Source organism: Rutilus rutilus, assembly GCF_951802725.1.
Source record: "Rutilus rutilus genome assembly, chromosome: 14".
In the NCBI taxonomy this organism is placed as follows: Eukaryota; Metazoa; Chordata; class Actinopteri; order Cypriniformes; family Leuciscidae; genus Rutilus; species Rutilus rutilus.
Genome location: NC_140219.1, coordinates 30,604,121 through 30,619,262, shown reverse-complemented (window position 1 = coordinate 30,619,262; position 15,142 = coordinate 30,604,121). Strand labels below are relative to the sequence as shown.

The following is a 15,142-nucleotide window of genomic DNA, read 5'->3' as shown; positions in this document are numbered from 1 at the left end:
CTCCTTGTGATTCATGAATGACAGCCTGAGAGTAGAGTTGTCAAAAGTACCGACTTCGGTACCAAGTCGGTACTGAAATTTAAAATAAGTGACGATACCGGTATTTCCCCTTTAGCATTTTGAGCGTTGTTGAACGGATTCTTAAACACCTCTGATTGGCCATTGTGTTCACACGCTCAACATATGTCTGTGATTGGCCATTGTGTTCACACGCTCAACATATCTGTCACCTGATTGGCTGAAAGATGTCTATTTACAACATGTTTTGGAAGTGTTTATTATTGTAGCCAATCAGAGACAGATGTTGAGCAAGCGTGAACACAATGGCCAATCAGAGGCGTTTAAGTTCAACAGCGCTCAAAACATTTTTTATTTTTTTTCATTTTTTTAAAGTCGGTACTTTTGACAACACTACCTGAGAGTCTGATGACATCATGTAATTGCGCGCACAAATAAGGTCCCAAGGATCAAATGATAACGGATTACTTTGTAAGTTCTTGATCAATTAAACAATGTTCTGTTTTACTGCCTCTAACATAAAACAACCAATTTAATTGTGAATAAAAGATGTCTAATCACAAAAGCAAGATTTACAACATGCATTATGCTGAAATTTTTGTGAAATTTCTTTCTGTGCAGACGACGAACCTTTAGAAGTGGCGTTTTGTAATTTCAAGAAACATAACTAATTGTTTTAAATCATCCACGTTCACTAATTAAGTCTTAAAACACCTTTTCTCCTTATGACAGAGCTTATAACGGAGGCTTTTACATGACAACACTGGAGTGACTGTTACATTAGGAAGTCTGACAATAAAAACATGATTAACAAGTACAACCCTTTCTCCACCTCCACCCATGAATGAAATCCACCATGTAACGGTTTCGCTGTGAAGTCCTACAGTTGCTGGGTGCTGATGTTAACTACAGTCATATTACAAGTTCATAGCTATGCCAATTATTAGAGCTAGATATCAAGACAAGCCTCTTTTGATCGCTGAGGTCTTTTACTGGCGGGAAGTTGGATGGCTTCTGGTTTAGGATGACGTGTCTACGTTTGCCCACCCACTAAAAAAATTAAATAACGCAGAAGTGGACATTTTAAAAGCAAAAAGGTGCTCTTAATGTGATTTGCATTTGTTAATGTATACATCTATCATAGCACAACTGAAACTTGTTAAAAATATTCACAAATCGATTCATACTGAATTCAGTGCAAAAGAAATACATGTAAGGCATGACGCAGGAGATCCGAAATAATTGGCAGTATGTGCATGTTCGCCGTGTTGTTAACGTTTCATTTTACATAAACATTGAATTTTTGTAGTGGTATTAAGAAAGTTAACAACAACCAATCGCTTGATTCGCGAAGGAGCGCTCAAGACACTAGGATCGCAGAGAGCAAACGGTAAGGAAACGCTGGAAAGACGCACTGGCTTGAATCGTACAATTTCAGATACCACAAATTTGAAATTGCTCAAATTAACATCATGATGGTTACAAAATGGTAAAAGGTACAGTAAAACCTGGACATACCAGTCGGTAAAATACATCTAATGATTTAACGACTTCAGAGAAAAACAGGGAAAGTGAGACCGTAGTCAGGGTGGCGCCATATTTAATTTTTAGTTTTTTTTTTTTTTAAATAAAGGCTGTGAGGGATAGAAGTACAACATACCAACATTTCCCAAAGACTTTCAGCAGACAAAAACTTTTTGAAAGCTGCGAGATTTAATCATCTAGGATCTTTATACAGTGAATGCCATTGTAAAGACTTAAAGTCTGGCCTCGCTTTCATCTGCGTAAAATTCAATACGGCGTTTCTCCTCTGACTACGGCCTGTGATGATTGCTCTGACCAGGAATCACCCATCAAAGAAAACTGTGTCATTATTTACTCCCCTCATGTTATTCCAAAGCCATGTCGTTTTCTCCCACGGAACACAACATCATTGTGCCGCTTTCCACACACAAACACACGAAAGCATACAGTGACCAGGCACACAAACTCTACATTTATGACACTTATATGGTGATTCTTCATCCTCTTTGAAGCTTGACGGCCACTTTGTCAGTCAATGAGCGAAAGCGTTCTGTGAAACATCTTTTACACTCTACAAAAGAACGTCATACATGTTTGGAACAACACGAGGGTGTGTAAATGACAATAGATTTTTATGATTTTTGGGTGAACTATCCCTTTATTAAAGGATGTGATTTGCTTACAGCAAAGTGGATATAAAAATATAGGCATTTGAGACCCTGAATGACTGTTTTCTTTACTTTTCCATTGCAGGGAAAGCAAAGGCTGCGAGAGATGTGACATGAAAACTTTGACCAAGACCATATTGTTAGCCACTTACTGTGTTACACGTCTCAGTTTTGATTTGTTTCTTTACATATAAGCGGAACATTAAATAAGAAGGTTGTTAAATGCAGGCCATCTAAATGACATATGCAGCTGTAGAGCGTCGGATCTTGTTTTGGGGATGGAAGAGCATCATAGTAGGGTTTCTTTATGATGTCGCATTATATGTTGGTTCTTTTCCGACGGTCGCCTGAAACCCTTCTTGCAATAGTCACACCTGTGTGGATACTCTTTAGTGTGGATGGATATGACATGCCGTTTGAAACCTGAAGCGTCCGTAGTGTTGTACTCGCAATATTGGCATTGATAGACCTTGCGACCGCTGTGAGTCTTCATGTGCTTTTTGAGTTCGGTCTGATGCCTAAAGCCGCGCTTGCAACGCTTGCATTTAAATGGCAAGTCCTTGGTGTGAACGGACAAAATGTGGCGGCTTAACGTGAAAGGGTCCGATGTCTTAAAATCACAGTGCCGGCACTGGTGTACTTTGTTCCCCTTGTGCGTTTCAGCGTGTTTTTTCAGTTCGGAGGGTCTGTGAAAGCCCTTCTCGCACACATCACACTTGTGTGGAAAGTCTTTCGTGTGCACCGAGATGACATGACGCTTCAAGTCACTGGAATTGGTGCTTTTGTGCTCGCAGTGCGGACACTGGTGAGTCTTATGACCCTGGAAGATCTCAGTGTGCCTCTGGAGCTCCTTGTCGTCGGCGAACGCCTGCGGGCAGTGGCCACACTTGAAGGGCAGTTCAGTCCCGTGTTTGCTCTTTATGTGAGTCTTTAAGTTGGACTGATCGGCACAGCGGAAGTCGCAGTGCTGGCAGTGGTAGGGCTTCTCGCCTGTGTGGGTCCGCATGTGCTTCTTAAGCTCAGAAGGGTGGCGGAAGCCCTTGGCACACTCCACGCACACATGTGCAAAGTTTTTGCTGTGCACAGCCAGCAAATGGCGGTTCAGGAGTCCCTGTTCGGCGGTCTCGTACTCGCAGTACTTGCACTTGTGCAGCTTGGGCTCCTTGTCACGCAGTATGAGTTTGTTGGAGCTGAGCGGGCTGGCCTCGTGATAGCGCCGCGTGTACTCCGTGTACTCGGGGATCTTCTCGTTCTTGATGATGAGCTTGTGGCTTTCCAGATGGTTGTGGAAACTCACCTTCTTGTTGGTGGTGAAGTCGCAGTCGGTGCACTGGTACTTCTTCTTGAACATGTGGTCCGGGTGATTCTTCATGTGGCGTTTGAGGAAACCCCGTGATTTGAACTTCTTGCCGCAGATGTGGCAGGGGTAGACGGTCAGGGGCTGCCCATCAGGACCAATGATTACAGCTAAAACAGAGGAGCACATGCTGAAAATAGGCAGGTCAACATTTTACTTCTGTAGCGCACTTTAGTGGCGAGACAAAGGAAGGACTACTTCCCTTTTGAAACACTGACACCAACATGCTTTTTTAGAAAGGACTTTTGAGCGCGGTATAGAGGTCAAGTTCACCCTCGAGAACATCTCAACGTCCCTCTGGTGATGCTTATTGTTCAATCATCATTATTTGGTATTATTGCTCTATTACATGAAGGTTAACAGGCACTAATGCTCAGACACCCAGCACAGCAATACTGCATACATGCTTGCAGTTACTTTTTACTAAATATGGGTCAACTACATATAACAGAACCTCACATTTTGAAAATTTATTATAATACGTTTGAAAGGAAAACATTAAAGTATTTTACTGTAATTTTTTGTTTCTGTGTTAGATGAACACACTTCAGTTTCTAGTCGATAACAATACCACAATATAGTTATGAAAATAAGGTTGTTACAATGGCAACATTTTAGATGACATTAATTCCAATACCACTGATACAAATTTCAGCATCACGGCAAAAACTAATACTAGCCTAAGCAAAAAGTCCTCAAGCTTATTGAAGACAAGTAAACAGTAAAGACAAAGGACAAATAAATACAATAGAACAAAGACACAAATGAAACAAAGAGTGCTTTACTGTTAGATAGACCTACCTGAAAAAAAAAACTTTACAGAATTGAATGATCAAAATGTAAAACTAGTCATCGCTGTGTGAATTCAATACACTGGTTCTTATTAAAGCTTCTTCGATCAAGATCAGCGAGTGATTTTCTGTTTGTCTTTTGTTGTTTTATTATTATTAATGACAGAGAGAGCAGCAGGTTTATTAGGCTGCCTTTACTTTCAGACCGATTGCATCTATTATACTGACAAACACTCAACGTTACACTTAAGACAAAACCAAATTTGTTTACTAGGCTCCTCGCCAAGAAGGGCATTTTGACATAATTCTGTGTGTATTTGACCATTTAAGCGCAATAAAAAAGAACTCAATTCAGTACTTGTGCGTAAATATTAGGATTTTTTACAACCACTGGCTTAAAAAAAACAAACAAAAAAAACATTTAAAATGGCAATAAAGGGAAGAGGGAAGACAACAACCAATAAAACACAGACCTGCAACACACTCGTTATACAGACAAATGAATATTAAAATATAAGCGGAGGGGGAAAAACCAAGGGTTGAGGGCACATTGATGCGTTTTGAAAATGAAAATGTCTTTAGGGGTTTCATGACCCTTTAAAAACAGTTTGTGGCACTAGCAGAAGATCATACCTGTCTGGCACTGGCGCGTCTCTCCTCTCCTCTTCTTCTTGATCTTCTGCTTGAGAGCTCGGCTTGAGCTGATGCTGTCAGAGATCTGCAGGTAGGGAGTGCCTGCGCCGTTCTTACTTTCTAGACTGCTTCCTGTAGGAAAGCCATGACTGGTAAGGTGTTTGCATCGGACATTTACACCCTATAAATGCACTAAAAGGAAAGGAGAATGTTTTTTTTTATAAATGTTAAGTTAAGTTTTAAGGTAACAGCTAGCCAAAAATGAAAATTCTGTCATCGGTTTTCGCAGGGTTTTCCAATCAAGGCGAGCCCTTAGGCGTGAGTTCATTAAAAGCCAATAATTAATTAAATAAAAATAAATAAATAAATAAAGGCTGCACAGTTAATCGGAATAAAACTGAAATCGCCATATGGCTTAGTGCAAACATCGGGGATTCGGCTGACAAAATTGTTCTGGAGACCCTGATCTATCGTACGGCTTCAGAAGACTTAAATATGGTCACAATACGAGGGTAGGACGGTAGCGCTGTTCCGAATTCAGACAGAATTTTCATTTTTGGGTGGACTATTAATTTAAAACAATTTGTATCTCTGCCTGCAACAAAAAAGTAAAGGACCATAAGCAGTTGCCCAGGCCGCAGGAACAAAGCTCTTGTTAACTGGTGTGTCCTCCAGTTGCGCTTCTGCTATCCCAGCAGCCTCTTCCTCCCCAACAATGACCTCCATATACACCTGGTCAGTCATCTCCGAACAGTCTACAGTCAGGACAGAGTATAACATAAGCACAGTTTTTGACATGCTGTATAGGCAGATGTAAAGGTCCTTGCATACTGAGTCAGACATTTTCGTATTCATTCGGTGGATGTGAATTGTCAAAACACCTCTCAAAATGCTTGCTACGAATGCGAAAAATGTTACCCGATCCACATTTTTTGATGACGGACGAAAGTTTCGGAGGCCGTGTGTAAATGTGATTGACACAACTTGAGGCCATATTTTTTAAAGGAACACGCCGACTTTTTGGGACTTTAGCTTATTCACCGTATCTCCCAGAGTTAGATGAGTCCATACATACCCCTCTCATCTCCGTGCGGAGTGATTTTCTGGCAGCACTTGAGAAGCCCCGTGGTGAGGAGCAGAGAGTTCGCTCAGAGTTGGAGTAAATCACTCCGCCAAAGTAGCAGTGCTTCGCCTTCTGAGAATATAGTTCCCAGTATATATACGGTTAGAAGATGGCTGTGTCTCATGTGACCTTGTTATTTGTACACGCTGTGACTATACAAATCACAGCATGTAAATAGGAAAATGTTGGCGTGCTTTTGTCACTTATTGGGAGCAGTATGCTAGCTGGAGCCGTTTACCTCCAGTCTGTGTGCTAAGCTAGGCTAGCGGTGTGTGCGTCAGACAGAGTTACGGCACGCATGGAGATGAGAAGGGTATGTATGGACTTATCTAACTCTGGGAGATACGGTGAATAAGCTAAAGTCCCAAAAAGTCGGCGTGTTCCTTTAACGTGTGAAAATTTCGGATGAGGATTTCGGACTCGGTGTGTAAGGACCTTAACTCTTCTTAAAAAGAGCCAGAACTCACTGATATCCTCGTCTCCATGGCAGGCGTCCTTCACAGCCATGTAGACCATCTTCTCTCTGGGCAGCCGGCCTGAGACCACTGGCTCCAGCACCGCGTGCCCATTGGGGAAATCACTTTCTGCTACCACCTCTGTGCTGCCTACAACACCATACAAACATATTCATCTTGCAGGGCATGAATGGAGAATCAACATGTCCTTGATATTTACTCTAAGAGGTTACTCTACACTAGGGCTGCACAATTCATCAAATTTCTAATCACGATTACGGTTGTCACGATTACGTAATCGAAATACATCACTGCAATTCCACTGTGGTACAGCGTTGCAATTTGGAAACATTGACCTTTCTCAATTTACAGCAAAACTATCTAAGACAAAGTTGATTTGTGAATAAAGGGACATTCAAATGTCATGTGACTTAAAAACAGCACATCATTGGCTACCTTAAGTTCACCATAGTTCACCCAAAAATGAAAATTAGCTCATGATTTACTCACCCTCAATTCATCCTATGTGTATGTGACATTCTTCTTTCAGACGAACACACCTAGGATGGCTTGAGGGTTAGTAAATCATGAGCTAATTTTCATTTATGGGTGAATTAACCCTTTAAGGCCTGCCCTTTTAATTCCCATAGTGTGATATATTGTATTGTTTTCTGAATAACAAAGAAATGAGTAGAAATGAATTGTTGCCATATGGCAACGCCTCTCAATAACAGTGAGAGTATGAGTAGTAGCAATCAGCTTGTGGTAAATATCTGAAATGTGTTCCTTACCAATTTCCACATCTTCATCTCCATCAGCCTTAAAGATGTAAACTTTGATGACCTCAGAGCTGAACTCATCCTCTTTCGAGCCGTCGTCATCTTGGCCCACATCTGCACTGATCTTTAAAGAGGCGTCTCCAATGTCTAGCTTTTCCCCAACCTCATCCACTGCAAAGAAGCCAGATATCAAACATCGTTGTGGATCCAATAGGGCTGGGACAATAAAACGATGCATCGCAATTCGTGGATCGATTCCAATATTTTCCAAATGCGTCGCCATTCTCTCTCGAATCGATTCTGAGCTTAGTTTTTAACAGCAGATGGCGCTCTAGGCTAGTTTTTAACCACACGCTCAAACGCTCACGAAGAAGAGCGCTCGTGCGTTCGGCTGAGTCTGAGAATGTACTCGCACCTCAGAACGCTTAAACAGCCCACTGCAAAACACCCTTGTACTTCGCTTCAACCTTTTCGAACTTTATGAGTAGGGTTGGGTATCATTTGGGTTTTTTTCGATACCGGTGTCAAATCGATACTTTTAAAACGGTACCGGTGGCTAAACGGATACTTAAAAAAAAAAAAAGAGAGCCTCAAAACGATGGTGAATGACATTAAAGAACAGGTTTTTATTGAAAAAATGAAAAAAAAAAAATATATATATATATTAAAATTGAATATATTACAATTTTAGAGTAAAGATATAAAAATAAGTAGTCTAAATACAAAACAACAAATTTACATAACAAATTCACAATAAAACCTAAGCCACCTAACCCAAATACAATAATTTAACACTAAATAACACTACAGTACTAATAACAGCAAAGTAGTCTGTATTCTTGGTATGCTACAGCTTTAAATTTCAGCAATTCTTTTCACATTTTTTGTGGCCAAATTTTGTGGCCAGTTTTTCTCTGGCCAAATACGACACCCCTCCTGACTTACTGCACGTCCTGCACAAGGTGAGTGTTATTTTAGAACGCATCACCTTAAATGCTGTGACACGAAACCCCTTGTGGAAAAAGAACGCCGTCATGTCTACTGTGACAATGAGCGCTCATCAGGACTGAACGCTGGATTTCAAAAGTACGTGAGGTTCGTGGCTCTATTCTTGCAGTAAACTTGCACAACGTTCTTGAATGAATAATTTATTAGATGTACGCCGGTCTGTTGTTGTAGGGACATCGACTTTACATTTTCACACTAAACATGACGCGGAACAAATAACGAACTGTGATTGGTTGCGTTACATGTCAGTCAATCTTTGGCTGATATTTTTATTCTTAAATACATGTAGGTGAATGCGTTTTGTCATTTAAGAAACCTTTATAATGATCATGTCATGATTCATGTTAGTTGATCTATAACGCACAATGGGCGCTATGTTAGTACTACAGATTTAGGCCTACAACACGTCAATTCATCCTCTTCTCCCGAAATACATTGAAGTAAGTGGTTGGTGAGGTGTGAGAAGAATAGATTCAATTTTATAGTTGCCTGCCCTACACAATGTGTATCTAAACACGTCATCAGTTTATAATTTTAAGGATTGTTAATGCAGCTTCCATGGACATCAGTGTGTATTTTACAAACTTTAAATGTTGTTTGGCTCAGCGCCAGCCAACACGCAAACACAGATTTGAATTTAGAAGTTGATGATCATGCGATCTGAACGTTCTAATCACACCAGTGTGAACGATCGTACGCGTCAAAGGGTTAATTAGCGATCACATGCGGTGATGATGTTTCTTGCGGCCGTTTCAGAGAATCAGAGGGCAGATATTTCAACCGACAGCTGAGGCATTTAAGTGGCACCGAAATCTGCGTTTTGATTCGGTCCGGTTCCATATCAGTGCCTGGCCTCGGTACCCGAACCCTATTTATGAATGATTACTTTATAGAAGGTTCGAGTGGTGTGTGTAAGGCATTGGAAGCCAGCAGAGTACGGCTGTTTCTAAAGCACGCAGAGGTTAAAAACTAAGCTCAGAATCGATTCGAGAGAGAATCGTGATGCATTCTGAAAATCTTCGAATAAATCCAGAATAATTTCTCGACGCATCAATTTATTGTCCCGGCCCTACAATCCAAGCTGGCATGTAAAAGCAAACTCACAGGAAATCATGAGGTAGTCCTCCGAAGTGCTCTTCACATCCTCCTCATCGTCCACTTTAAGAGAGACATCAGACGGCATGGAGTCATGTGACTGTATGACCGTCTCCGAGTCCGACACCATGACCTCTGCAGACACCAGGTCGTGCTCCAGCGGACTCTGATCGTGAGGTGACATGAGGTCCGCCACGAACACCTGATCAGGCTCCGTCTCCAGAGCCTCTTGGATGGCCACCTCGGCCCCCAGGATCGACTCGGACAGGATCACTCCCTCGGTGGTGATGACGTCCTCGTGACAGATGTCAGGCCCTTCCACCACTTCAGCTTCCAGGTCGGTCTCCAGCATGATGCCCTCGTCCGAGATCATCACGGCCTCCGGCACCGACACCACGATGTGATCGCCGTCGATGTGGGCCATGCCACCCATCCCTGCAACTGACCACAACAAACATGTTTACAAAACTGACAAAGTATTTAATGTGGGGGTTCATAAATATTGTTTTCACCCCCAAAAATGCAAAGTCTTATGGGTTTGGAAAGGCATGAGAGCGATTCCTGTGAGGTTATTGTTTTATTCGTGTGGACTTCATTGTCATGGGATTACAATGATTATTACAACTTTGCAGTTTTATACGTTTTTTTTTTTACTATAATAATAATTTATTATAGTTAAGATTTATAAAAAAAAAAAGAAAAAAAAGAAAAACTTTATTTATAAGGGGGAATTTAGACATAACAGCAGCATAAGAAAAAAAAAAAAATACTACACTTCAATACTACAAGACAAAAACATTATTGCAACCATGCATTCCGAAGAAATTACTAGGGACACCAAAAAACATCATAACAGATATATCATTAAATATAAATGAAAAAAAGATAAATAAATAAATAAATAAATAAATAAATATCCTAAATATAAGTAAATATACTCTCCTAAAATAAAATAAATAGTTATCGCTCTAGGTGTAAACACTCACTATTTATTCACATACATCAAAATACAAACCAAAAACCAAATGAGGTTGAAAGACTTTAATTACAGTAACAGGGTTTCTGCAGGTTTCAGTAAGTCAAATTTAAGACCTTTTTAAGACATTTTAAGACCATAAAGATTGAAATTTAAGACCTACACGACGCATTATCCAAGTTAGATAGATAGTTACCTCGAGATCATTAGCGTATCTATCTATCTATCTATCTATCTAGGATTATCTGATGTGTGTGTGTGAGAGAGAGGGAGAGGTAGATCTTTTTTTTAATAGAAAATTGTACTTTTGCATATTATACTGTAAAAACACAATTATTGTTGATTTTAGTTGATCATAGTTGATCATAACTAGAGAGGAAATGATGAGATGATTAAAGTGACCAAAATGATCACGGTTATCACAGAATCCTGTTCAAAAAGTACTAATACTACAGAATGAAGTCAATTCAACAAGTTTTATGTCGAAAAACAGAAAATAACAAATTGATTAGCATCGATATGCACTTTTTGTTTACGTAAACATTAAAATACCATTAAAAATGATGGCCAGATTTTAAAAGAGTCTTGCAACATATGTTATCTACTAACATGTACAAGTTCAAATAAAATTTTGACAAAAAAGGTTTTATACAAAGATAAACCTCATATTTCAGTCTTTAAATAATTTTTTATAAAAAGAATGAGTCAAAAAAGATAAATTACTGACATTTACACATTAGCTTTATTTATTAGTAGTGTTTGGGTGCACCCCCATCCTTCATGTTGACTGAGCTTTCAATGTTGTTATGGAAAGGGGTGATTGGTTGGTTCCTGTCACATGACCTGTGGTGCGTTTGCGCCATTCTGAAAAGTTGCGCATTGGTAAAAAAAAAATAGGCAAATCATCTCGTTGCGCCTGGTAAAAAAAATTATGCGCTTGCTGCGCGCCTACATTTGAACAAACTTGGGCGCGCAAAAGACGCGATATGTGAACGGCCTCTGGCGAGCTAGCTCATATCAAGCCACGAGCTATTGGTAGCACGCGAGCGACGTGTTGGACACCCCTGCTCTAGGGCTCCACTTTGTAGGCTACAACTCCATATTTTTTTGCTACTTTGTAATAACTTTCTGCGGCCAGCGTTTCTGGAAATGAACGAGGGTAAACACTTTTTTAGACCTGACTAAATTAAATTTAAGACCTAGGATGAAAATCTGGCCCTTTTTAAGACCCTGCGGAAACCCTGAGTAAGAACTCTATAAAACGATCAGTCAATGTCATAACCTAAAATAAGCCAAACATCAGGCAATTAATTGACTCATTATTTAAATTACAGTTCCTTACCAAAATCTGGCATTATCATTGTATGGGGCATTTTCAAATCCTTGTGAAGCTCCAGGATCCCTCCACCGTGATCCATTATCTGGGATTTTTCCACAATACTGTAAAAGTGAAAACAGTAAAAAAAAAAAAAAAGGACTGCTATATGAGGAAGGTGATGAAAATATAAATTAATCACATGAAATTATGGCTGCCCCCGACTAAAGATTTTTCTAGTCGACTAGTAGTCATTCATTTAAGCTATTAGTTGACTAATCACATGTTTATAATAAATTAATTACTTAAATATATATATTAGGGGTGTGTGGGGGGGGGGGTAATATAGCCTATTCCGCACTGGAGCACACACATAAAGCACCGCCAAAAGTAATGATAATGAATGTGTCAAAAAAAATAGCAAGGAGACATTTGAGTTATTCATTAATAAACTACTGTTTTCCGAGTCAGTGTCGGCTGCAAAGATGAAGTTGATGATGCTGACTGGTCATCTGAGGTAGCCTACAGTGGACGGGCCTTTTGATACTTAAAGGGATAGTTCACTTTGAAATTAATTTTTGATATGTTTTAGCTTACCTCAAGGGCATCCAAGATGTAGGTGTCTTTGTTTCCGCAGTAGTTTCAATTTTGATATTTTTAGGTCAAACCGTTCTTGTCTGTCAGTCATATAATGCAGGTCGATGGTCACTGGCTCAAAACACAAGCACAGAGTCCAAATTAAAACAATTCCCCACGTCCAAATGAAACAATTCCCCATCGTAAGTACACATTGATGGCCTAAGACACGAAACGAGCGGTTTGTGTGAGAAAACGAACAGTATTTATATTGTTGTTATCTCTTGAAAACAGCACACGTCCAAATGATCTGACGGCGCGGGCGGGTATAGATATATACATAGATGCCGCCTTGGCTACTGCAGTTCATTGGAACGAAACCGTAGCCAAGCGACATCTAGTGTATATATCTATACCCGCCCGCTGGCGGGTATAGATGTATACACTAGATGTCGCCTTCGCTACTGCAGTTCATTGGAACGAAACCGTAGCCAAGGCGACATCTATGTATATATCTATACCCGCCCGCGCGTCATTTGGACGTGTGCTGTTTTCAAGAGATAACAACGATATAAATACTGTTCGTTTTCTCACACAAACCGCTCGTTTCGTGTCTTAGGCCATCAATGTGTAATTATGATGGGGAATTGTTTCATTTGGACGTGGGGAATTGTTTTAATTTGGACTCTGTGCTTGTGTTTTGAGCCAGTGACCATCGACCTGCATTATATGACTGACAGACAAGAACGGTTTGACCTAAAAATATCAAAATTGAAACTACTGCGGAAACAAAGACACCTATATCTTGGATGCCCTTGAGGTAAGCTAAAACATATCAAAAATTAATTTCAAAGTGAACTATCCCTTTAAGTATTTTTTAAACGGTAAGCCATATTTGAGGTTGATGGGTGAAAGGCGAACGTTTGGACACACTGTAAACAACAAGGACCCGCCGTTAAGGTTCTGTGTCCGTCTCTACAACTAACCGACTAATACAATTCTGGTTGACTAAGCCTCTTCTCGTCGAATATTAGGGGGCAGCCCCACACAAAATGACAGAAAATTCAATCCAACACACTGAATTCATATGAATAGTCGTTAAACAACTCATTTTTCAAAAAGGTTTTCTTTTCGAATCACAAGCAAGCGGCACTGTGAGTGAAAACTGCGATTTAACAAACCTTCACATTTGACAGTGGTTCCCTTCACATAAAAGTGTCACAAATATTAAGAAAAACTGTGAATCTGGCATCTGGGAGGAAAGTGTCTGAAAGAAACAGAAGAGAATGACATGAAATGCATATAACATTTATATAATTATAATACTTAAAAAAAAAAAAAAATTATAACTTATAATGACAAATTCTTGTTTGTGTTTCCAAACATAAAAAGTGGAGAAAACAAAATATCCTAAAACAAAGAACAAAGAATTCAAACACAGTAGCAAAATAAAACGATTTATAAACATATAAACTGTGTTTATCATTCAGAAAGTTCACATTGCAGTAATTGCTTTAAGATTATAATAACAACAACCTTAATAAAATTTTTATATATAAAACGCAGAAAATAATAATTTAACTTGATATCAAGAAAATGGTTGATTATAATAAATCAATCATAAACGGTTAATATTACATTAGACTTCATTAGTAATTACAATGTGATAAGCATAACAATTATGTGAGGGGGTTTCCAGCATGACGTCATATCTCTATTTGTGGGGGGGGGATTGAGTACTATATGTTTACGGTCCTAAAAAGAGTGGCAGAAGAATAACGCCTTATTTTTAAAAGATTGCCATGTCTGAAAAAGTGCGAAATCGTAGTCAGCGCTGCGCTCATGACAGTGATTATTATAATTTTTTTACAGTCTATGTTATGATGGCGTAATCTGAACCCACTATGACAAAGGTGGACTCATTAATATTAATTCCGTCACGTGACTCTGATATACTCGTGAGGTGAGCCTTCGCCATAGTGGGCTTGGTAATTGAGCGTACTAGTCCATGTGACAGTTCAATCGAAACAAAGTTTGGATTGTTGCATTGACTCGGTACAGTTAAAAAACCTTTACAAAATACAACGTTTCGAAATTCACTTTAATATTCCAGGAGAATTCGGTTCTTTACGTAGTTAACAGTTTGCGCAAAATGCAGCCGCGTTACTGCGCCATCTTGCCCTCCGCCATTACACCACATGCTAAACGGCTAATAGCATTAGCTAACGAATATGTCAACATGTATTTGAGTACAACACAACCCGAAGTATCACAAAACCGTGCAACCCAGACGCATTTTCTGCATTAACTTCATATATGCCCGATTAATGCGTCAAAAGCGAGACGCACGATCGTTATTTTCGCTAGTTTTGCGTAGGGTCCGGCTAGCAGGAGCGCGCGCTGGGCGCTTCCTCGCGCTTGAACACAACACCAGGCCCACGCAGGCCGACTGGGCCGACGGCCACCGTTTCATACACACGCTGCACAAATCCAGAACGCTTTACCTACTCCGCGACTGCCTTCAGAGCGTTGATGAGTTTCCGATCCCCTCGAAATTGTCGTAATTTATTATAGTTAATTTTCCAACGGTAGCACTACTGCGGCCTGTACATTTGAGGATCCTCGAACGCTCTTTCCCAGGCCTGAGGCCTGAGCCAATCACGCTCCTCGATTCGTCGCCTCCGCCAATCAGATTGCTCGTTTCTAAGCCTCGGCCAATCAGAATGTTCGTTGACAACAGCAACGGGTGGGGCAGAGCGAACGCGCGGCACACTTTACGTCACCTCATACGACAACATTGCGCTATCTACTTAAATAAGTTACG

At 40.1% G+C, this 15,142-nt stretch overlaps 1 protein-coding gene across 2 annotated transcripts; it reads right to left on the bottom strand.

Moving 5' to 3' along the window:
* Window positions 1–389: 389 nt before the first annotated feature.
* Window positions 390–15,043, bottom strand: znf711 (zinc finger protein 711). 2 transcript variants are annotated; one of them, XM_084431057.1, is made up of 9 exons: window positions 14,823–15,043; window positions 13,500–13,585; window positions 11,770–11,867; window positions 9,461–9,892; window positions 7,361–7,519; window positions 6,582–6,719; window positions 5,609–5,746; window positions 4,992–5,123; window positions 390–3,677 (listed from the first exon to the last, which is right to left on the bottom strand). In XM_084431057.1, exons 3-9 carry the CDS (start codon window positions 11,843–11,845, stop codon window positions 2,500–2,502), a joined length of 2,253 nt encoding a protein of 750 aa, XP_084287183.1. In that variant the 5' UTR covers window positions 11,846–11,867; window positions 13,500–13,585; window positions 14,823–15,043; the 3' UTR covers window positions 390–2,499. The 2 variants fall into 2 exon arrangements, with proteins under 2 accessions (XP_084287183.1, XP_084287184.1); XM_084431058.1 differs by having other exon boundaries at window positions 396–3,677; window positions 14,827–14,956.
* Between the last annotated feature and the right edge of the window lie 99 nt (window positions 15,044–15,142).

Coding starts and splice junctions, on each gene's coding strand:
- znf711 (XM_084431057.1), bottom strand. CDS start 11,845: ATGGATCACGGTGGAGGGATCCTGGAGCTTCACAAGGATTTGAAAATG. Junction 6,720..7,360: donor AGATGAAGATGTGGAAATTG/GTAAGGAACACA, acceptor ATGGTGTTGTAG/GCAGCACAGAGGTGGTAGCA. Junction 5,747..6,581: donor CCATGGAGACGAGGATATCA/GTGAGTTCTGGC, acceptor TCCTGACTGTAG/ACTGTTCGGAGATGACTGAC.